Source organism: Ambystoma mexicanum, chromosome 2p (genome assembly GCF_040938575.1).
Source record: "Ambystoma mexicanum isolate Mex_15411 chromosome 2p, UKY_AmexF1_1, whole genome shotgun sequence".
NCBI lineage: Eukaryota > Metazoa > Chordata > Amphibia > Caudata > Ambystomatidae > Ambystoma > Ambystoma mexicanum.
In genome coordinates, this window is record NC_090923.1 from 164,803,928 (window position 1) to 164,829,098 (window position 25,171).

Below are 25,171 nucleotides of genomic sequence, written 5' to 3' on the forward strand. Positions count from 1 at the left end.
GGGGGGACCCCTCCCAAAAAAAACCAAAAAATGGGTAAAAAAAAAAAAAAATTCGACCATTTGGCATTCGACCAAATGGTGTCGACCAATTGTCCTGTCGACCAAATGTTTTCGACCATTTGACTGGTAACCGACGATGACCACTTCAGGACTGTATGCAAAAACGTGCCATTACCTCCAGCAAGGAGAAGATCGCTCGGGGAATGACAGAGGACGACAGTAACTGGCCCCCACAAGCCCGGGCCTGACAGCGAATCCCGAAGACCAATACGAGACGAGCGCAAATTAAACAAATTATAGGCACAAGAAGACCGTGGACCACCCGAAGGCTCCAGATGCAGCGGCCGCAGACTACGTTCGATACATCGAGATGAGATCACCGTCGCCCTCATCTGGCAAAGATCAATGCAAAAAAGGATATGTGTGGGCTTTAAACAACAACACAGTGATTGAGCGGGAAAGAAATACCAAGCGCCCAGGATAACTGACATGATCCACCTACTACATGGCACACAGTTCTTTTCCAAATTGGACCTCACGAAAGGTTATCACCAGCTCGAGATTGCCCCTAAATCTCGGCACATCACAACCTTCGTAACCCACATGGGTTTCTTCCAGTACAAGTGGCTTTGTTTCGGCATCTTGTTTGTGGAAAACATTTTCAAGAGGAGGTCCACAAAGTCATCCGCCATGTCCCCGACTTCCTCAACTATTCCGACAATGTCTTTGTGTTCCAAAGTCAAAGGAAGAACATGACGCCGCCCTGCACTGGGTATGCGTGGCCCTCGAAGCTGCGGGTCTGAGCAAATGTGAATTTAGAAAGGGTTCACTCGGGTTCTTCGGAGACACACTTTCAGAGAAAGGAATGCAACCCGACCCAGACACGGTAGCGGCAGGCTTGAAGCTCTTTCGCTTGTTTGGCGATTCAGTCGACTGTAGTCTGAACATTATTTGATAGACTATACACTACATTGCTGGAAATTCACATTTGCTTTTGCTGAAATTACTAGTAGAGCACCATTGTCTTTAACAGTTATGTGTTGGGTGTACTGCCTGTTTGACGACAGGCCTCATTTTGTTGGACCAGTCGGCTGCCTTGGACACCTTCGATCATGGTATATTGCTGGCAAGGTTAAAGGAGGCAGGGTTTTTGGGCGCAGCACTGGGCTGGTTTTGCACCTTTCTAACCTCACATTCTCAAATAGTGTCCCTTCACCCGTATCGTTCATCGATCGCATGCGGGGTTCCGCAGGGATCGGCTCTGTTTGTATTCGCTCTCTGTTGATCCTCATTCGCTTATTTGGCTTCAGGGTCTTTTCGTATGCAGACAATACACAGATCCTGTTCAGACTTGATGCAAACCAGGATGAGGTAAAGGACAGGCTAAAAGACAGTTTGGAAGCCGTCCGTGTCTGGATGGAGTTAAATTGGCTCAAACTAAATGGTGGGAAGATAGAGATCCTGATTTCAGGCCCGCCAGGCGCATCTGACAGTTGGACAGATGCTCTCTGCCCAGAATCACTCTGCCCACTACCTAAACTGGCAAAAGTGGTGAGTAACTTAGGGATTAAGCTATCTGAATCCCTGTTCATGGAGGCGCAGGTTAACACTGTATATGGTGCAGACTTTGTTGAGCTCAAACAACTAAAAAAAGTTCATACTCAAATTGTGGCAGCTTGTGTAAATGGGAGCCTGGACTACTGTAACGCCATCTACTTGGTGCAACCTTCTTTCCTCATCCATCGCCTGCAAGCGCTACAAGATGCTGCAGTGTGTCTGGTTACACACTTACCTGTTGGAACAGGAGTAACTAAGGCCAGACAATCTCTCCACTGGCTTCTTATTGAAGCTCGGGTAAAATTTAAGGCACTGTGTATTATGCAGCTTGACTTGGGTAGGAAGGGATGTTAAGCCATCCAAGAAAAACTGAACCGATATCTCCTGGCTCGCTCTCTGAGATCCTCAAATGCAGCTTTGCTACAGATACCTAAATATAAGAACGATTGGAAGGCAGTGCTTTCTCAGTTGCAGGGCCTAGACTTTGGAATTCATTGCCGGACTGGTTGAGGAAAATCGAGGATTTCATATCTTTCAAACAAAATTTGAAAACTTTCCTTTTCAGATAAATTCTGCCTCACACCGTTACCCCTCTTACATCTGTCTTGTTACCAGTTGGTTTAAGCGCTGTGATGCCTTGGGTGAAAGAGCGCTATATAAATAGCTGATTGATTGATTGCACTGGAAGGCCCTTCAGCCACTCCTATATTAGGGATAACTGGACAACCATGACGATACTTGTATGTGTGTCATTCCGTATGTAGGTTCCTTGATGACAATACAGCCATAGCAGTGATACAGCCCTGTCGGGAACCTTAAAGGATTCTTGGGCCATTGTGGGGACTGTGTTCCGATTGGGTGCTTGCTGTTCTCCTCTGGGAATACCCCCTGGCAACAGGGTTAACAAATAATTTTGGGAAATAAGTTATGTGGATTTTCAAGACTGGTGAAAATTGATTAAATTATATGTGCCAATAATGGGAGTCAGACCACTGGATATGATTCAAACATAAGATTTTGTATTAACTTAAACAAAAACCTGCCTAATCTTGCCATGCTGGTAGCTTGAGGTTCACCATCTAAAACTGAAAACCTAATGTGCTCATCAGAATGTCTAGTCAACACAAAGTTTGTCTGCCACCGAATCTAACTGGCCATCCCCCTAGATACAAATTCTAGTACGCAAGATAAATTGCCTGTTAGGCTTAGGATCTTGTAGCTGATTTCTCCCCCCCCTCCTCATTCAATACTCTTTGAAAAGAAATGTCCTTTGAAATAAAATGTGCGTCACAGTTCTTTGTATTTGGCCTTTGCCAACAGTCTTTTGAACAAGTCACTCAGTTTTAATGCAGTTCATGAAAACCCGATTCGTTTCTTAACCCTTTTTCAAATAAATTGGTTTTCCTTTTCAGTCCTTCACAAACCTAGAAACTTCCCTGAAGCAGCAGAAAAAGGTATTTCTTCTTTGGAGACCCTACCAAATACTTGGGAATATATCTTGGTAGCCCTTTTCCAGGGCCAATACGCTTCTTCGGTAACTGTGTTATGGTCCACTTTCTCTCATGGACTTCCTGGCCCATAATGATATCCTGAACTTCAGTTCCTTTTACTTGGTCCAAGCCTGATTTGCATATGGTCTTTTCCCCATTTGTAATGGCTTGGCAGGCAAAGAAGGATGGTCTGGAGGGTTGCCCAGAGAAATGGCAGAAGTTGAGATTAATTCTAAACCTTCCAGCCATCACCCCTTTTTGTTTTGCTATAGCCACCCCGAGCGGGACGGGTATGCCCAGACGTGCGTCCCGTGCCTGCTGTGCCTAGAAATCCAAGATACTCATCACTGATAAGACCCAACGAGGCAGAATGTTTGGGGATGCTTGTGGTCATGTGCAGAAGGGATGTGACCCAGCTGTTTGTGCTGTATGCCCACTTTTGGGGTGGGACCGAGCCTGATATGCATATGGTCTTACCCTTTTGTAATGGCTTGGCAGGCAAAGAACAATGGTCGGAAGGGATGCCCAGAGCAATGCCAGAGGTTTAGATTCATTCTAAACCTTCCAGCCATCACCCCTTTTGTTTTGGCCCGACCTCGACCTTCACCAGGCTCTCTAGTGGCTCGGTTTGCACCCTGCTCGAGTCTTTCCTCGCTCTCAAGACTGGCTTCTCTAGGCTTTTCCAGGTATCTCCCCAGGGACTTGGTGACTTGCACAGTTCTAGACTCCTCCTCCCTTGGATAGCGTTGGATTTGCTATTTCTTCGGGTTTGTTGTGGAGCTTAACCACCTGTTTACCTTTCTTTTGCTGAAACGGCGTACTTGTTTCTCTGCGGTGCTCTCTACATGGAAGGTCAGTGGCTCCAGTGGCGCAGACCCCCTCGAGCTGGACAGGTTACTGGTGCTTTTGGCATTCTCCAGTGTCAGCCTTCTCATGGACTAGCTGGTGCTTACTCTGGCTCTTTCTGCTGGCGGCCTTCTTCTGGGCTCGCAGATGCTTTCTCTGGTTGCCTCTGTCATCAACTTTCTTGTGGGTTTGCAATATCTCTTTGTCGGACTTCATCCGGTGGCAATCATTTTGGGCTTGGTGGTACCTTTCTCTGGTTTCCTCTGGCAGCAACCTTTTTGTGGAGTTGCTGGTATCTCTTTCTCAGTTTTCCGCTGGTGGCAACCTTTTCGACAGTCTTTTCCCCTCTGTTGCATCTCCAAGGAAGCGAGCGTAGAACCTTGTTTGGTCGGCACTTATGAGCTCGGCAGCGTTCCTCGGGCTGCTCGCCCACACATACTCTGTGATCCCGCCTCCAATCGGCGCTGTTTCTGCGTGGTAGCAGTGGTGTCCACTCTGTGTGTCTTGCCCCAGCTGATTGACTCTTAAGTTAGGTGGTGCCTCCTCTCGCCAGATGATAATCTGCATCTTTTATAGGGATTTCTCTTATGGGAGGCAAAGTTGTTGGTTACAAGACTACACACTCGAGAACCGGTGGGGATCAGCATTTCTATCAAGCCAAGACACAGGTTTTATCAAGTAACATTCTTTTTTACTCCCATATAAGCAGAGAAGATTACGTTTAATGCAGATGTTTATAAACGTTGGGAGTCCTTGACCCTTAAGGGGGAGTCACTCGCAGTGAGATCCTGCTTGCCCATACCCCTAGGGAGGGTCTTGCGCAGCGGGCTCACCTCGCTAGTCTCAATGGGGGTGGCTCCCCTTGGGAGTGGGAGGAAGGGATGAATACCCTGGATTCATCACAGTACACTAAAAGAAATTAATATAAAGTAGATGCAACATGAATCAACATTTTAGAGAGAACCATCTCCGGTTCCGGAAGTACCTCAAAAACTTTCTCTTTGCTTCTGATTTTTCTCCTTCTCCCTTGCTGAACCTGCCCTGGTTACATTGGCCACCCTCTGCTCTCGGGCCCGGTCCCCTCCAGCGCGAGTCGAACTCCTGCACTGCCTTCCTGGCAACCCCCTGCACTCGGGACTGTCTCTGTCTCCTTAGATTCCCATTACCAGCACTTGAGACATGATATCTGCACTTACCTTCGCACTTGCCACCAGCTGGCCGTACTTTACTTACTGTTATTATTCTTTATCCCATGTACTGCACTTCCCCTCCTCCCCCTCTCCATCGCTCTTTTCCCCCTTCCCAAACATCTGAATGACACCTGGCCTAGTAGGATCGCTGTCTGTCTTCCCTCTGTTCCCCCTCCCTTGCCTCGTCGCACCTTGAAACACTTGTGTATAGGCGCGTTATAAATGTGTTATCATATCATATATAGTGTCAACTCGAGGACTTGAGTTTCGGCTATAAGTGCATCTGAAAAACGATGTGGCCCAGTCTTCATCAGGATGAGGGAGGGTATAAATAGACGTTTGTCTGCCTAGTTGTTTAGATGTTTTGGCTTTTGTTTCTAAAAGACATCCAACATTTTTAGTGGTAAAGTGCCAAACATATGAAAATAATTCCCCATGGTGGGGAGGGGCTAAATCAATTGAGGGGCACTTGCTGTAGTCTTCTTGCAAAAACATCCTGAAATTGTGTATTCCCTAAATAGCAATAAAACGCAGACACATATAAGAAAACAGTGGTTATATTGAAAAAATCATACATAATTGCTTTACATTAATCTTGTGTGATGGGACTGAATGGTCATACATGTCCTAAGTCTAGGTGTAAAAGAGTAGAAGTGTTAGTTAGGGTACAGTTACTGTTTTCCCCATGTGACTTGTAATCCAAAATGAAACGAACAAAAAGCCTACAATATTTGCATTTTTTTGATTTTCAGGAGTAAAATATTTGCATTTTATGTTGAGATTTTAATAACTTGCGCCATTCACATAGCACAATTCTAATTTTCAAAAATCCTTGGGTAGTAAGGTACAGTGCAATAAGTTTATTCACAGTGCAATAAGTAAGAGAAACCATTACAGAGAGCTACACTTCAGTCTGTGAGCCAACGAAATAAATGGACCAAATGAAGTAGGGTCACTTCAGGGGTCGACGTCCCAATAAGGGCAGGCCTTGTGGGGTAGCCCACCCACTGTTATGTTGGGTGCAGAGATGTTTCGGCAAGCTGGCAATCCTTCCTCGCCTTTGATAGGGCGTATAGTTTGTCAGTGAACCCTATGGAGACGTGTTGTCTGCGTTAACCTTTATAATAATTCTTACCAAGGGGCTAGAGCGTCATTAATCATTCCTTAGGTTCGCTAACCTTGGGCTGTGTGTTGCATGAAGTCCACGTGTAGTATCAGATATGTAGTGCCGATTACACTAACTTCTCAGTATTGTCGGGAGAGGCACCCAGTTTCCTAATTGTTGAGAGTTGACCTGCAACACAGGAATATGTGTCCAGTTGGTACTAATATTGAGCCTCTTTTACTATCACACGACATGTATATGTTTGGGTTCTCTTACCGACCTAGAAGTTCATACAAGGGTCCTGAGTTAGGGTGGGTGTTGGTTCTGGACTTTCAGGTTGAGGAGAAATCCAGTGCAGCAACTGTGTTCATTGTGTTCGCAGCGTAGAGTGGAACCTATATCTAAAAGCAAAGTGGTTGAAGTAAATGATATTTTGATCTTTAATTAACGTGAACTGTATGGGGCCACCTCGCTGCACTTTTAGGAAGGAGGTGAAGAATTGCTAAATTGAAAAAATTGGTAGTATGGTATCAGAGTGTGGGCGGGTGCGTGTGCTCTAGTTGGTGGACATGGTGCTTATATCAGTCAGGGGAAGTGACAGAGTAAAGCTTACCTCTAGTTTTTTGCAGCGACTGCTTGCGGAAATGCTCTGTACAAGCCTGCGTCTCTGCTTACTGTTTGGAGTAACCATGGCATCCAAAGTGTAGTCACCAGATGCGTTGCTGCATGTGCAAAAGCGGTCGACGTCGCACATCCAAAACACTAGACCGGCTCTTGCAATGCATCGTAACTTGATGCTGCATGTCCGCTGCTGTGTGAATGAACACACCTTTAGCTATCAACAGAGGATTGAAACATACGTGCTGTAAGTGTGCAGAAGAACCCATGGTGAGAGTTAAAGGGTCACTACAAAATCTCCAATGCGTACTATGTAAGGCAATAGTGGTGACGCACGACGACCAGGATCGGGATGACAGTGCAAAGGACGTTGATTTTAGGGGCAGTCCATTACAATAGAAAAATGCTAGTGTCCCATGTAAGGCTACCCTTTTCTCATATGATGTGTATAAATACCAAACCCCCATCTGTTTGCGTATCTAGGAGGTCATTTATCAATTCTGGAATTGCCTCTGCATTTTAAAATAGATCTGTAGAGAGTTTGTGTCAGCTGGCAAATGTTTAATGTTGAGCAATATATCAGAAAACTAGATATGTGGGCAGGGCTTTGTAGTTTTCATTGCCCACGCCTGGCAAGGGGTGGTCACAAATTGTTTGAGATCAGGTTAAGGATCTGGGCCATAAGTGGGGGGTATTTATCGAAAAGGTAGGTTTTCGTTGAGACCTGTTACCTGCGATCTCATCTTGTAGATCCACCATAGTTCCTTGTGTGCCATGGAGTTTGCCGCATTGGCTCCTGCCTGTGCCACGTCCACCACCCACCATGCAATGTCATCCGGTGTGTGTCTCTGTTCAATAAAATGTGCCGCTATCGGGGCTTTCAATTTTTTTTAAGTTGGGTAGACCTGCTTTCTGATTGACATGGTCATGCTAACAATGTTTTGAACAGTCTCACCAATATTTGTGCCATGATCTCTACGAGTAGTTACACTTTGGGATGTTGCTAAAAGCTCCATTTTATTTAGTATTTTTGTTGTTTAGCTACATGAGAACTCAGTATGAAGGCCAAAAGTAACTTGTACACGGTTTGGCTTGACCGCTTTTCATCCCGCAAAGCAACTGAGAGATCGAGACGGACTAAGGTTTGTCAGTAGGTCAGTGTAGGGTTGTCCTGTGCCTTCCTTGAAAAAAATACCGCAGCATGAAAAACCATCCTAGTACTGATGTTGTGGTGCAAAATTTACCTTCACCACTAGCCATAAGCTATTGATATTTGACTCTTGCCGAGTAAGACCTGGTGTGCTGAGCATATGTACAGAATTGATGTGGCGAGTGACTTGCTATGACTGACTAGTAGCCTATAATTTGCATTTGTGCACCCTGCTGATGTGATCGTTTGGGTCCTTGTGAGACCAAAGATTGTTATTTGTCAGGAAGCCAAGTGTAGCCTCCCACCTGTGCTCATAGGAGTCCATCGTCCAAGACACAGATGGACCTCGAAGAATAAAGGGAGTGCCTCTCATGAGAACCTCTTTCAGGGCGCATAAACAGAGCTGCTCCATCACTCTTCTGTAACCATCTCATCTTGAGAATGAACGGTAGCGTCAGTAAGCAATAGGCCATGATGCTCAATCATTTATAAATAAAAAGCATGAAAAGTTCTGAATTCCATAAAAGTAGGGCAAGTACTTTCCTGTATCCTGTCTGCATTTGGGGAAATATCCCCCAATGCCTTTATATCATGCATAACAGATTAATGTTAGGGACTGCATCGGGATCCTTGAAGTTAATAATTCGTGTGATCCACTGCACAGGACCAATCCACTGCCCTGTAGGTGGGAGTCTTGATTTTTTTCTTGTGGAAGTAAAGCGTGTGGAGGAAGAGGTTTGAGAACTCCGACTGGGGTCCACCTCGATTGCCTGTGATTGAAGAAGTTTGCCTACCAATTCCAAGAGGGGTTGGTTCAAATATTATTTAATGAAAGAAAAGTGATAGGGGAGGGAGCTGATAACCTCTCGCCACGCACAGCCTGTACCCATCGATCCTCCCTCCATGGGCTACAGCTTCTGGTGATGAAAGGAAATGCAGCTCGCCAGTGGTATAACATGGAGTGGATCGCATTAACCTGATAGTCAATCCTTTGTCTTGGGGTCATGGGAGTCTGTAATTCTGAAGGACTCCCTTGTCTTTTGCAGTTTCCTCCTGCTCTGAAAGCTCTGGTGCTTCTGGAATCCACAAAAACCTACATTTTTGGAACTGGGCTTGAAAACCTATGTTTTTTTCTATTTGGTGACTTTCAGCCTCTGGGATTTTTGCCTCAGTTGAGGCATGGAAATGGTTTGTATCACGAATTGGATTGTGCTCAAATTCAAAGGTGGGTGTATTTTACTCCGTTTTTAAACTGAGAGTAAATGCGATTTCAAGAGAGTAAAAATGACTTTTCTCCTTTTCAAGGGAGTAAAATGTATGTGACATCCAGCCGACGTGTGCAAAAACTGTATGGAAATCATTACCATGCGGCAGCTTTCTGCATTGTGACAGAATACACCTGTCATTATTTCTCTAAGGTCTGGCCATTTGGTCTTTCTGGTATATATTTAAATGTAGAAAACACAATAACCTAGCCAATTGCATAGTAAAGCAAACAAGAACTGTATTTTGTGTTTTTGAGGTTCGATAGCAGAATTGTCTTTTGATGTTTAATGAAAGTCCTTATTTCCTGGAGCTATTGGTATGCCAATGTTATCATACAACAGTGCAGAGAGGCAAGGACCCCATGCTAAATTTATCACAGTTATCACCAAACCAAAGTCAGTACTCCTTTATAGACCTCGAAAGGATGAAAGGCTGAGTTGGCCTTGCCGGGATTCGAACCTGCAACCTACAGATTAGGCACTGATTGCAGCAATGAGCGCTCTACCGGCTGAGCTATCTTATTGGCTAACATCATTCAGAGGTTGGTAACGGAGTATAGACTGAGTTATAATAACCACAGTGCCTAGATGTTGGACAAACCATGCATGAAGTGCTACATAAAGTTAGATACCTATCTGGGTTAACATAGGGACAGGTTTTGCTGAGTTCATATTTCAATTACAAATGTATCTTTCATTAGTGTGTTTTTGAACGGCGCTTGCACTTCCTGGAGAGTCAGGTTTTGGATGTTTTAATTATCGTCTTGAAGATTTGAGAGGCTAGAACACCTGTGATTGGTGTAATGACAACCACTCACCCTTGAGCAAAGACTCAGATGCCACTGACCATTTATTGTAATGTAACACATTGACTGCTTGGTTGAATGGAGGTTAACTAGACCATGCATACTTATTTTACACACTGTTTTTATAATTGGAGTGTAAATTAAAATGATTTGTGGGAAAATGATCTGCCTCCGCATGATTATGCACACAGCACAGTAACTCTGAAAAATACAATTGTGCAATACTGGTTTGCTTTCACTGGGGGGGAAAAAGCATAATTTGTTACACAAGATTAATTTTCTATTGCAACTTAGTTTTCCATCTTATTAATTATACAATCCTAAAATGCTAGGACAAAAAATATGCACAGTGCTTCTGTTTGCTCCATGAGCATCAACACAGCAGAAGCTGAATGGAAATAAACTATTCCTTCAGTTTCTTTTTTTGAAAGGCTTCAGAGAAATACATTTTGTTTCAGCGGCTTACCTCCATGGCTTGCAATTCCATCCATGTAGATATAAATCAAAAGAAGCGTTCTGGTTTCTGTCAAGTAACTTGACCTTTGCACTGCCCTCTGCTCTAAACTTGTGGGTAAATGTACACCTGGAAATAATAAAGCTGTCGTATTTACAAGATTTTCATGCATAAAAAGACCTTATCTGGGAGCCTGTCTACAAGAGTACAAGGAGTACAATGGCCCACTCCACCCTCACACTTCTACAAACCAAAACACACGCAATCATAAAGGTTAAACTGGGACAGTTAAGAGATATACCTCCTTTATCTTTTGTGGTAACGTGGGCCGAGGGAAGGCTATACTCTCGAGAGGGTTGTGAAGGTAAACGTGTAGTGACCCAAACAACCCAATATCTCAGTCCAAAATAAAGGTAATGTCCAATCATTGTTTATATACTTTAATCAAACACACCACACACCATCAGCACGTAGAATGAATAGAAAATATTGTACAAAAACCTATCCCAAAGGAATATCAGAGAAGATGTGAGAGTGGAGAAAGTAGCACTCTTGAGCATAGTTCGAGGGATGGTAGGTAAAGTACTAACCACAAAAAGGATATTGGATGAAACCAAGAGCAATCATGACCTAACCAGACTATAAGGTCAAAGTGGAACAAGGGGGTCGTTCAGAGTCAACAGTTTTTTTTTTTTTGGTTGCGTTCTTGGTGGGCTGACAGTCAGACCCTGGGTCGAACGTGGATGTGAGCTAATGAGGCTAAATTCGGGCACATAGGATCATGGATGCCCCAGACGCAAGCGGGCGTCGAGTAGGGGCTGGTGCTCTGTGCGGTAGAAGGTTGCTCGGCTCTCAAAGATGCAGGTCGGGCCGGTCCCAAGAATGCTTTGCAGTAGGCCAGGCCGAGTTGGGCTTTAGTTGCTGGGAGTGGTTGATGAGTGACGCTCCAGCAGTTCGACTCGGCGAGCAACGGTTGTCTAAGTGGTGATCTAGGGTGTGTCGAAGTGCGATCAATGAGGTGGCAGTTCAAGAACTAGCTGCGTTGAGCCATGGTTGTAACCCCTCATTAGAGTTGGTGTGTGAGACTCCAGTGAATTGGTTTGAGTCCCGATGTTGAGTAGTCCCTTCGGGCCTAACAGGTAACCAGCTTTGGCTGGGACACGATGCAGTGCTGAGCTTGTCGAAGGTGCAAGCAATGTTCTATGTGGTGGAGCAGCGTAGCAACCAGCACCAACGATTTCCCTCTTGTCCCAGGTTCAGTGAACACAGAGCCACCGGTTTGGTGTGGTAATACAGGAGATTCGGGTGGCCTGATCCTTCCGGTTGCTGTGAGGCCCACTCAGGGGTACTTGAGGACAGGATGGGTCAGTTCAGGGTCTTCTCTCCCTGCTCAGGAGATTCTGATGCAGAGTGTTTGGTCCTGATCCTCAGCAGTGGTTACTCCCGATGTGCCCTGGGAGTGGTAGGGGACAGATCATCCTTCTGTCTTGGATGATTCCTTCTACACCTCAGGCTGAGGGCTTTGGAGAGTACACCTCTCCCAAATGAAGTCCAATGAGATCTTCAGAACAAATCTGCAGCCTTAAAGGATTTGGGAGGAACTAAACAAATCTGTTGAATGGGTGGAAGATCCCTTCTTTTAAAGGCACAAGCCCTCAGATTATTGGACTAAAGGTAGCCTGCCTTAGTGTTCCAATCCCTGCTCTTGAACGGAGTGTACTTTGTTCGTCTGGTGTCGCACCCAAGGTACTTTGCTCCAGAGGAAATCGAGGGGACAGGAAAGAGAGAGACCGTAAGCATCAAGATGGTGAAAGCCTCCTTCCTTTGACCATAGCCTCCCTGCGAATCCTAATCCTTTCCCTTCTCACTGAGAACAAAGGCCTTTAGAGATGTAGCACCCTGGTATGAGGCTACTCCTTTTGAATTTGTGTGCTCCCTTGATGCCCCGGCCCAGGACAGCTGCCTGCTGTGTGGCTGTCTCAGGTGGAGATCCAAGAGGAGGCCCGACGCTCCAGGTTCCTGCACTGCTATTTTGCGACTACACCCAACTGACCAGAATACACATCACCTTCCAAAGCGGAGTTGACTCACAGGAGCTGGCACATGTGTGATATCAATTGGAATTTGGTGGTCATGATCATAAGTAGTACCATGCATTTTGCCTGAACGTAGGCATAGCTTTTATTTAGAACTTACCCTGCCACGAGCATGGGCGCCCTATCATCATAGTTTTGCGTACGGGGGTCATATCTTAAATGCTGCCTCTGTCTGTGCTGTAGGCACATTTGCGGTCTCGGCAACAATCAAGTTGACATCTCGTGACCATTCGAACCTGCCCTGTGCCGCGGATCAGTCTACTGATGCGACAGGGCATGAGTGCACTATGCTTTTGGAATAGAGTTGATGGACAAAGGGGAATTTTGTTGGCAGATTACTCCTTTTTGAGACAGAATTACCCTCCTCATTCTGTTTGTTAATAAAAAGATGGCAATCCCCTGCAGTCTGTGACCTCAAACTGAAGAGGGAGAACATTTTCCTGCGGTCTTGAATGAGTTTAGTCACTCTGGGGAGAGCCTAGCAATGTTGCACACCCCGAGGCGCATACACTGAGCGGTGGTAGTTGCATGGTGAAGGGCTCCCTCCAAAATGTTCATAGCACATTGCTTGGCATCGGTAAAACAGTTCTACTATGTCTGCAGAAAGAAAGGACAAGATGTCGGCCATGTTTCCACAGCTTTATATTGCACCCAGCCAAAACCACACTATTGGTACAGGGAAGAATTTGGACACACATTCTTACTCCCCTTATCTATCCGTTTCTTCTCCTTTCCTAGATTGGGGGAAGTTGAAGGGGCACTCGCAGAGTTCTCTCCCCCAACCCAGAGTTGCAAATCCCACCTGCAAATTGGGTAGAAGGGTGCATTGCTCTCCACTGTTTTTGGAATGCTACAGGTTTGTGACTCGCATCTGCATTTTTGTCCACAGCCGAGGAAGTGTGGCGAAGGCACAAATGTCTCCCGCCTGCTTCCTCACACTGGCTGTAGTGGAATGCTGACCCATAAAACAATTCTGTACAACCAGTTTCATGGTCATCCCTCAAACGTCAGGCTTTAGTAGACCCCACTTTCAGGTCTTCGCTCCACACATAGGGGACCAATATACCAGACTCCTGATACTTGGCACCCAGCCACTAGACCTATAAACCCAAATTCACTCCCCCAGGTTTAAGTGTCTGTGGTGATACCTCCACGTAGAAAACATCAGGTGCCCTAGGTGTATTTGTTTGTACTATATGCATTTTTTACACATAATGTTATATTAATTTTGTATAAAATGTTGCATTTAAAATATTAATTGCAATGGCTTTATGATGCTAATAGTACCCAATGAACTGTTAATTATCGCACAGGATCTGACTGATATGAAGTAATATTTAGTCAGGTCTTCTCTATGTGGGTACACGAGTAGGCAAAAAACAAAGGAATGTCGATGCCTCTGCTTTTCTTGCTGTTGAATGTATGTAGTATTTTCAGACTGGTTTTCACATACTATCTTAGCACTCTTTTTGTAATGAGCCAAACTTATTCTAGTCACAAAAACACATGAAAACTACATGTTTAGCCAAATAAAAAAAGGCAACTGTAGTTAAATCTCAGTGGTTGGATGGTTCTTTTCCCAGTGACACAAATTTGATAGTTGGTTTTCTGGATGCTTTTGAAGGTTCAAATAACTTGCAATAATTTATTTCATTAACAATGTTTTGAGGACAGGGCAAACCCCTTGTATACACCCTTACAATGATGTGGATAAAGGAAATGGTGCAAGTACTGTAACGATGGAAGAGTATGGAGGAAAGGGAGCTCGGGGAACAACGACCCTCATATGGAAAGACTTGACCGAGGAAGGGGGGTCTCTTCTATCTGAAAAATGGTATCCTGCTGAGGATCTAGTTGTGTCAAAGCTGCAATGTCAAGCTTTACCAGCGCCACGATTGCTTGTAAAGTGTTGGGCTTGGTATGCTGGCAGGCATGGTTGGAACAGAAGGATTGTTGTAGACTGGTGGTCTAGAGTTTACTGCTGAAGTGGAAGCACTTCTGGAATGCCTACAGTCTGAGACTATTCAGAGGGAAGAGGAACTGGTACCCTTTTGCCAACAGTTGTATCTCCCTCTGTAAGAACTTGACATATATCCCTTGATCGCCTCTGACGTTATGAACTTGTGTGCTCGCTCCAATAAAGTACCTCTTTGGCATTTAACTGAGACACCAGCCATGCGATGCCTTCAGGCAGCTACCCCTCAGGAAGATTGTGGTGATAGCCATGCTCCGAAGTCCCTAGCCCTGCTGCGTGTGAAGATTTGCTAGTGTTGCAATGCTAGAATTAAACGTATGTAAAGAAAGTGTGTCCCACAGAGTGCACAGCACTAAGAAATTATCTTGCCCCAGACACTCCCGGGAACCTGACTGTAGATCGTTGTTGAAAAAGATAAGAGACCTACGCTTGGAATCCTGATACCTAGCGGGGCGGGGTGGGCACCCACGTGCGCCGCACAAGAGTGGGGTGGGGAGGTGGGAGAACAAATTATGAAGAGTGCTCAGTAGGCATCCTAGGGGACAGTTGTCCCAAACATGGGGGGGGGGGACAGGGAATAGGAGTACTAATACCCATCAACAACTTTTGCTATGTGACTTTTGGCATGTGAAGGAGCGTTGCTGTGGTTGAATGCACCTCTGGTCTGTCCTTTCTTCCAGGTGACTACAAGGCATGTGGCACCCAGAGGGTGGGATTATGGGATGTGAAGTCTGGTTTTGGGAGGTTAGTCTCAGACATCGGGTCCCGAGTAATGCAGGCAATCAGTCTAGGCCTATTCTTTTGTACCAGATGCATGCCTTGCAAATTCTTAATCCTATTAGCTCTGCGGGGTGAGTTCCTTTACATACAGTGCACACGCCCCACAGTGACAACATTTTTAATAGTGCTTCCTGTAAAATGGTACATGTCACCATAAGCCCACTTGATATTTTGTGCAATGCTGCCACCCAAAGACTAGAGGCCTGTCATGCACTGTGAAACCTTAATTTGCCATTTACTGCAAACAATGTCGAAAATGTTTCAAACATCCCCATACTCTGCAGCAATATGGAGTACCATGCAAATGATTCTCACCCTTCATAAAATCTCCTCGCCAATGTGAGTGGTCTAGTACATTCTGCAAACCCTGAGATAACACATATCGTAATTTGGATAGAGAAACCGGTATCACACAATGCTGTAGTTTAGTAGCATATGGCTACTGAAGATGAAAGTGAACAGTTTAAGAATGAGTCAATTAACATGAAAGCAGGTGCAGGAATATGCCTGCTGTAAGGCTGAAATAAGCAATCCCCCGTAATCTCACATTTTTATGTTATTATTACAAAGCACAGATCTAGAAGAAAAGGTGCCCGGAACCAAGGCTTTTTGGCAAATGACTGTTCTTTTTACTCCAGAGGTTTCTTCAAATGTATTTGTTAGTTTTGCAATCTACCCTAACCACTTCCCCTTGCATTGATGAATCGCCCATCTAATTAGAAATATTGCTCCATTTTTATTTTTGGGTATAAACCCATTTTTAACATTTATTTATGTTACTATTTCAAAGAAATCACATACTCCCATCTGCGATAGCCAGTTCCATTGCAAGCAGGAGAAGCCACTTTGCAATGCTACTGGATGCTCCAGGCTTTCCTCAAGACATGCAAAGGCAGCAAATGACAATTCAGGCATTCACAGACAAAATGATCTTTGTCCTAGAATATTGTTAATGCCATGAGGAGATGCAAAGCGGGAAATATGAAAGGTGGAGGAAGGATTCCTCTGAAGTAAACCACACGGTGATGTGCATCAGCCCTCCGCCTAGAGGTGGGTTATCACAGCTGGAGGAAGGTGTTCTTAGTGGACTGTAGAAGAGGTGCACGTACAGAGGACCCCAAATCCATCTACAACCTCTAGGCAAAAAGTGGCACTACTCGATGCAAAGAGTATTGGCTGCATCAAACCTCCTCCCCTCCCTCTCGCTTTCTTTATGGTATCCTCTCCAAGTGAAGCGAGTGAATCCTTATCCAGGATGAGAAATTAAATGCAGAGATTTCTAGGGGGCCAAGGCAGGCCAGTGGGCTGTAGTAATGTGACAATCCTCTCACTGGGTATTGCTACAGTATATTTATTTTCATTTACATGGTCTCTTGGCCCCTTTGCTCCTGCAGTACGGATTAAATAAATATGGGGTTATAGGTGGTTTAGTGGAAGCAGAGCTAATATTTTTACTAGACCATCTTCGTAAGGGCAGGACAGGTATAGTGGGATCTGTGCTTGCTTTATGTGCGTTTTGCATTCGTGTTTTGCTGGAATGCCACCAGCTATGGTTTAGTAAAGGGATATGTTGTGAGGGTGATTGAATAAAAGGGGGGCATAGTGAGTGCTTAATATTTGTTTCATATGTAAAAATGGAAGGCATGTGGTTGGTGTTGCTGTAGAATTAAGGTAGAAGGTTGAGAGTTCGATGCTATTCGCCGATTAGAATTGCTTATCTATCTCAGCACAGCATATATTACTCTCTCAATCTCTAAGGTGGGTCTGGTGGGACTGCTTGCTTCCCCTCCACAAGCCAATTTGCTGCAGCATAGCGCGTTACAAAGGACTTTAATTACACCATGATCAAATCCTCAGTCTGACAGTTCTTGTGATGTCCTGTTTGTGAGAGGGACACTTCCCTTGTCAACACCACACAATATTCATTGTTGTATGTGTTTTTCTTACAGAGTAAAGGGGGCCAAACACAAGCAATCACTACAGTAGAAAAGCCTCCAGTTCCGAAAGCAGAACTGCAATGCACTCCTAGAACATACATTCATTTTAGTGTCTGTTCTTGGATGGAAAAGGCATGTGTGAGGTGGCTAAATAATGGCATGTGCAACATGTTTATTTGCAAAACACAAGACCTTTTAACATCTTCTTTTCATTTGCAGAAAATTTGTGTTTTTCAACATCCCTCAGATCCAGTACAAGAACCCATGGGTCCAGATCATGATGTTTAAGAACATGACCCCTTCGTCGTTCCTAAGGTTTTATTTGGGTAAGTACTTCGAGGTGGACTTCAGGAGTAATGCTTGCCGCAGCCATGTTGAGCCGAGTCTTTTTCTTATTTCCCTGGTCTTGCATTGCATCTCACAAAGGTACAACAAACTAAAAAGGCCTATTTCCCTCAACAACGTTCTCTAGAATGGCTACCTGAGGTGGGGGTGGGGGAGTGGTGGGGTTGGCAAATGTCCTTTACTCCTGCTTAAGTTTACTCTGATTTCCCACGACAGTTGCACACTATCAATAACTGATGCTGTGTTAATGGCAGAAAATGCCACGCCATGTTCTGAAAGGAGAGGTTTTGGTAAATGTAGATCCCTCCAGTCAGTAATTGAGCATTATAGACGAGGCAAGAGCTACTATCGTGCTATATCGTATGCCCCCATGTTCGCCTCTGGCAATAAGTTGTGGAAAGGCATTAACACAAGCAATATTGACCACTCCCTATAATGGCCTATTGGCAACTTGTGGCAAAATAAAATGTTGTACGTAATATTAGCTGTTTGGCAGTCATAACGTTAGAATTAAGTCAATAACTGTGATAAACAAGCCGGGGAGAAGGTACCTGCCAACCGAGATGGCAGGAAGACATGCTTAATCGCCCGGTATGAGCCCGTTGCCCACCCTGTGGCCGGCACCTTCCTCGGAGTCTGCCATGTCCTGGTACACTGGCACCCTTCACCACCTTCCCCCACCTGCATGCCCAGATCCTCACCCGCTTGGTCTGAGTGTTGTCCCAGTTCTTCCTTTGTCTCCATCATCTGCATCCTAAATATGAAGGACTGGTTCCACCTGGAGCCCCTCTTCTGTTTCTATCTCGGGCTCTGTTGTGACCCGCACGCACACTGTGGTATCGCACTATGCACCTATGGCGCTAACAACACTAATACCTGTGGTGGTCACCTGGATTGGCTGCTAACAGCGCTGGGGCCTGGGCAGTTACTGGCTGGTCCAGCCCGCAAATGCAGCTATTATAGATTACTTGACTGCTTTCAGGGCAGTCTGATTGGTTTACAGGGGGTCAATCCCTACAGATAAGGAGTGTATCGACCACTTTTACTCACAAAAATAGGCAAATACTCCCACAAAATTAAAATGGGGAGTAAAAAAACTTGCAACAAAAATGGGAAAATAGAAAACGGGTACATTTTCAACAACACAGCTCCATGGCTATGTATGGATTAGTAGTACACCTTGTGTCACAGGAAGAAACTCTTACTATAACTGCATGTTCTGAAGAGGTGACTTGTGGCAAAGAAATATTTATTAATATGTGTTACTAAAAAAAAATGTTTTTAAAGTTGAAACCTATTTTTACTTGCTTTAAAATACTCCCTTTGGTAATCACTTATTTTTTACTCCCTATCATTTTATTCCCAACTTTGAAAAATAGAGACTAAATACTTACCTTTCAAAATCTTATCCAGAGCACTGAGGTTTCCGTGTGGTAATCTGAATGATGTCAGCAATCCTAATTCTCCAGAAAGAATAGGAAACCAGATATATATGGCTAGAGTATGTCTCTAAATTTACTAGTTATTATTGATTCTTGGCAAGTAAGAAGTTTTGTGCTGTGTGTATGTGGCTAATTGAAATGAATTGAGGGGGTAAGTGAGTATTTATGCCTGGCTAGTAACTAGCAACGCTATTTGTAGCCCTGGCAGAGCCATAGACAGGATGGAAACTTCAATTGGTGATGAGATGTAATGCTATAAGTTGCAACACTTCCGTAACATGGCTTGCACTCGAGAGGTCTCCTGTCTAAGAGTTAACTAGGGTGAAAGCAAAGGTAGTTGTCTTCACAGCGTACAGGTTGGGCTGGATGTAACCCATAAGTTAATAAAATAGCTCTGCATGTTAAGCAGTTGCCTGGGATATCTGTGTGGCCTGAAATCGCAGATTTGAATTGTTCATTGACTGGGTCCTTCACCCTAATAGAGTAATAATTGATAACGCCCGGCAAAGACTGAAATCTGCCAGCATGAACAGTTTAAAAAAAATAATTTAATGAACTACTCTATCATATCAAAGTGAAAAGCTGTAATGGTTTGTAGTCCAGCTTTAAAAAAAAAAAGAAATCGGAAAGCTCTTTTTTTCATTGCCTTTAACTTTCATTTGTAGATAATGGGGAACAAGTACTAGTTGATGTGGAAGAGAAAAACAACAAAGAGATTGTTCAACATGTGAAGAAGATCCTGGGGAAAAGCGAGTAAGGAAATGAGAAACATTTTCTGATGTTATATCACATGTAAATAAAACTGCCATGAGCTCAGTAGCTATTGGTACGAACTGAGCAGCATTTCATAAATTGACACCTCTTGGATTCAGCACAGACACCATTTCATCTGTGATTGTTCATAAGCTGAAGCAGTCCCTATCAATGTTCCTTCTTGTGAGACTTACGATCCCCAGTCACTTAATATTTGGGTAACAAAATTAAAATTCTGATACTGTCCTAAAGCCCACTACACCTAATTCAACTCAGTGTTGCTCTATTTGCTGCTGACCCATTAACATTTGCAGGATCCTTATTCAAATGTGAGCCCCATAAGTAGCTTGGTACAGAAAATTTGGTTTCAGATATTCTGCAAAGGCATTTATCATGGTTCCCTGGAGAGGCCTGTGCGAGACCACCAGTTTTGAGTTGGTGTCTACTCCGACATGCAATATCTTTGTTCGTCTCATCTAGATACCACTGCGCCCGATTGATCGCTCTGTAGAAGGGTTTCCTTTTAATAACTTGCTTGTTCTGTTTTAATAACTTGCTTGTTTCTGTGTTAGGCCTTTCCAGATACTCCATCTTGTGAAACATATTCCTGTGTATGGTGCTCCCTTCCAAAACTGTCTTAATGTGCAAGTGCCTTCAATATGATTGCTGTATGACTTTATGGTCTGGGCACGAAAGTAACGCATTCCTGTTGACCACTCGGACCCACAGAAATGTGGTAGAGTGACGTTTTGTGCATTTCTCTGTCTGCCAACTGTGGCATTAGTCCCCCGACTCATTGTTCTTGGTAATTCAAACCTGGAATCTTGATCCAAGGAGGTCGGAGGAATATGGTAGGTTTGCTGCAGGAATCTAAGTGATTTTCCCGCAGCTGAAACTACCACGCGCGAAAGGTGCGAACTACCAAAAGTTTGCACCTTTCTTATGCGAACACACATACATAGTCACACCCATAACACCCCCCACCCACACCCTCGGCACACCCCCAACATAAACAAACCCCATTTACCTTCATCTTCACGCTGGGTTCCTGCAGCACCAGCTCCCTTTCACTTCCGTGATCGGGAACCGGTGCTACAAACAGGGTCCTTTTTTATTTATTTATTTTTTTTAACAGAAGGCTGCAGTGGTGTCCCCCGCAGCCCCTGCTCACTGTACCATGAAGTGTAGTAGTGAGCGGGGCGATGCGGAGGACACCCCCGGAGCCCGTTTTTTTTTTTTTTTTTACAATGCTACCACCAAAGGTTCGAACTTTTGGTGTTCGAACCTTTGGTGGTACCATTTTTAGAACTTTTGGTCATTGCGACCATTTCTTTTCGGTAAAATCGTCCTATACCATGCTGCAGCATCTCTTGGACGAGGACCTCATGGCTCTATTCCGCTCCTATAGCTTTATCTTTTAGTGAACCTGGGCACCTAAGGTAGTTCAGCTAGAGTTGTATGTTTCTTTAACTATTTTTCAACCACTTTGGTATCAGTTTACTTGATGGCGGCCTTACAATTTACGAATCGCACTGTAACCAAAAGCGACCAATAAGGTTTGTACTGCAATTCTAACTGTTCTTGTCTGAGATAGTCTCAATGTAGATATGATTTGATTTTAAATGTTTATTGGAACCACACCATTGTTGCAAAAATATTTGAGTTTGATTCGGGGAACTGATGAATATAAGATACTTGATTTCTTACTCTACTTGCAAGAGATTTGATTGGGTTATATTTTGGTTGGAGGCAAAAGACACTGAGATTGCTGCGCAGAATGACTTTCAAGGCGTATCTAAATGTCAAGGGCACAGTCCCACATTGACCTTTTCAAAACTGAGTTTTAGAACCCTAAATGACGAGTGCTATACTGACCTATGCCCCTTCCCCCCCCCCCCCCCAACCTTCCTACCTTAACTGGACCTTGCATTTAATCAATAAGATCAGAGCAGGGGGCTCATTGACCTCTACTTACAAACTCCTACTCCTTGGTGACTTAACCACCTCGACTCTCCAGATTCAGCCACGTTCTGTGACTCCCTCTCTCTTACTATGCTTCCTTCCGCTCTGACCCACTCAGCCGGACACATTCTGGATACCTTTTATCTCTGCGGACATCCCCATCACTGATCTGGTCACCACCTCCCTCTCCTCTCCTGGTCCGACCATTCTATACTCCCATTTGGGGCCCCTCGGCCCTCTGTACGTCCCGCATCCTGCACTGCCAGCCTCCTTTGCCGTCATTCGACCGATGAAGCGAGTGTCAGCCACTGCATTTACCTTCACTTACATCCCCCTCCCACATATGCATCTTACTCTCCCTCTAACTCTGTCCTCGCCAACCTTCACCTCTCCATCTCCAATACACTTTACATCCTTGCCCTTGCCTGAATCCTCCCAAGTGCAACAGTTGGTATGCCTCCGATCTAGCTTCTCTGAAACGTAAATGCAGAGTTGCTTCTCTGAAACATAAATGCAGAGTTGCTGAACGGAATTGCCATTTCTCAGGTTCGCCTGCTCCGAAGGCAATATTGTTGCTCCAAGAAGAGGGCCCACATCCAGGCCCGCAGCTCTGGAGCCACTAACGACACGGCAGAACTTTTCAAAATCTGCCAGGAACTCGCCACTCCAACTGCAGTCTCCACCTCTCCCCTTCCTTCCAAGGCCCTCTACACCACCTTGGCCTTCCATTTCACTTCTAAAAGTCAGGACATCCTGACTTCCCTCTCCGCCATCATCTCCACTCCTGCTCCCCTGCTTCCCTTAGCTCTTCTCCCTCCACCCCCGCACTGTCTTCTCTCCTGCCCCAAACCCCTGATGATGTCTCTAAAGTTGTCTGCTCTATAAAGGCCTCATCCAAACGGGTGCTCCCTGCTCCTATAGAACCATTAAGGACAACATCTCCTCTCTGGTCCCGGCTCTTGCCGACTTCTGTAACTACTTCATCGCCACTGGCTCTTTCTCTCTATCCCTCAAGCACTCCCTTGTTGTCACAGCTCTGGATTCCAGGCGCAGGAGTGGCACAAACCAACCACCCCCACTACGGTCTTGGTGCCGGCAAGACTGAGCTTACACAGGCCTCCGAGATCCCAGCAGGGAAAGAGGGTTGGGATCACGATGATTGGATAGGTATCGAGCAGAGGGTAACCGGGATGAGGGTTAGGAAAGGGGAGGTGGACAGGTAAGGGAACACAGGGGTGTCATAATAACAGTACACACACGCACTACCCCAAACATACAGAGTTCTGTCGCATACAGTTTTTGATACAGAAAGAGGCACTTAGCTCTGGTGGTGAGTGCTGGCCTCTGGCCTGCGTACTCTCAGGTCCGGTGCCAGGAGCAGTTCAAATGCTGCAAAGAGAGTTTGGTATTAATGATCTGTGTTTTGCTCACACGTGGTAAGGTACACTGGAACTGGCATGCAGACTGGTGACACCCCACCCCAGGGGTTGGTTAGTGTAGGTACATGCAACCGTAGTGTTAATCTGCTCATGCAGCCTGTTAAATGCCAAACACTAAAGGGAACGTGCAGCTATTGTCCGCCGTACGTGGCTGAACACTAGAAGTCAGAACGTGTGACCCAAGTTCGCCGCACGTGGCTAAGAAGTGAGGAGTCCCAACGTGTTGCCAAAGTTTGCAGCACGATGCTTATAACTAGAAAGCACAACGTGCTGCCAAAGTTCGCCGCACGTGGCTGGAGTGCTGGGTTTTGGAAATGCCGCCTGCACTAGTTTACATGCAACATGCGGGAGAAATTTGCTGTCTCAAAATTCAGCAGACGCTGTAAAACACTTAGCTTTGCCACGAGCAGGGGACATGATGTGGCTGTGCTGTGCCTTCTGCATGTGCCCCTCTGAATATGCTGCCCGAGTTCTGTGCTCCCCTCCTTTCTCTGCGCTGCCTCCCTGTTGCGGTACGTTTGAATCTAAGCATGGATTCTTCCCCAAAGCTCTTGCGGTACTTATCTGGCATGAGCGAGGGGCCGGAAAGCTTCTTCCTTGGGGTGTGGCCCTCGCTTGGATCCCCTCGTCGGAAGCTCCGGATGATGCGTCTGCTCTGGTCGGGTGCTTAAGCACAAGCCCTTTGCCTTTGCTTGCGTGCATGCGTGTGCGCGTGCCCCACCCGACGTGGGAGTGGAAAAGTAGTTCCCGGCCCGAAGGCTGCTGGGACTTGTAGTTTACAGGTCCTTTTTCCTGCAGAAAGGGCAAAGGAGCCTTCGCTATGGCAGAAGTCTTTTCCTTTTGTCTGGTGTTATTTTCTTTTCTGTCCTGTGCTTGGGGCCTTCTAAGGAGCCCTGTCTTCCGCATACATCACCCTGCACCCTGACACTTGTGCACCCTTTCCTGAAAAAGCTGTCTGCTAACGCCTCACGCCTTGCTAAGTATAGCCCTATATCCACCACACCCTTCTTGAGAAAACTCTTGGGGAAAGTTGGCCCTCCCCCAATTGATCCTTCATACTGAACTTGTTGGTGCCTCCATGACCATCAATCTGGATTCCAGGCATCCAGAGGCATGAATATTTTATTTATTTATTTGATATGTTTGTAGAGCGCCACAGGCAGCTGAACAGCAAGACCAGGACAACAAAGTTTAAAAAAAAAAAAAAGTAAATAACATGACATACGAGTACTATCAGAGGAGATAAAGGGGGGTCAGTAGTTGCTGATTTATCTAAGGAGCACTGTTTTCAAGTTCTTTCGAAACTTGAGGTAGTTAGGTTGAAATCTAGGTGGAGTTGGAGTTCATTCCATTTTGCGGTGGCTTTGGCAGGGAATGCCCGTCCCAGTCATCTGCTATTTTGTGTGACCCGTTTTTAACAAGCCGTTTGTTTTCGAATCTTACGATCCGACCAGGCACATATGGGCTGATTTGCTTTTTCAAATATTCGAGGGCAACTCCACATATACAGTGGTGAACCAGGGACATTGATTTAAATGTAATTCGATCTTCAATTGATAGCCAATGAAGCGCTTTTCTCTCGTTGGTGATATGGTCCCTTTTAGATTTGCCAGGAAGTGTCCTAATAGCATTGTTTTGAACAATTTGGCATTGTTTAATGCACTTGTTGCTGGCCCCTATCATGAGAAAATTCCCATAGTCAAGCCTCGATAGAATGATGGCTTTAGCGATAGTGGAGCTATTTTGCTGACTTTGGGGTCTGATTTGTCTCAGAAATTTTTGATGGTACCTGCATGTCTAAAATGTGCAACGTGCAAATCTACTCCCAGAAAAGCCTGTAAGTAAACGCCAAGGGTCTTCACTTTGTCTGAGACCTTAACCGTTGTGTTTTTGATTTTTGAGTGCCGTGTAGGCTAGGTGGCGTTTGGCTCTGGTTTGGGGCGAACCAAAGATGAGCTTGG

At 45.1% G+C, this 25,171-nt stretch overlaps 1 protein-coding gene across 1 annotated transcript in view; it reads left to right on the forward strand.

Annotated features, from left to right (window-relative positions):
- The window catches only part of MRPS25 (mitochondrial ribosomal protein S25), a 68,074-nt gene that overhangs the window by 7,219 nt on the left and 35,684 nt on the right, over positions 1 to 25,171 (forward strand). Inside the window, exons 2-3 of the mRNA XM_069643423.1 lie at positions 17,489 to 17,595; positions 19,722 to 19,809. Of these exons, the coding sequence (XP_069499524.1) occupies positions 17,489 to 17,595; positions 19,722 to 19,809 (195 nt within the window). The remainder of the gene's footprint in view (positions 1 to 17,488; positions 17,596 to 19,721; positions 19,810 to 25,171) is intronic.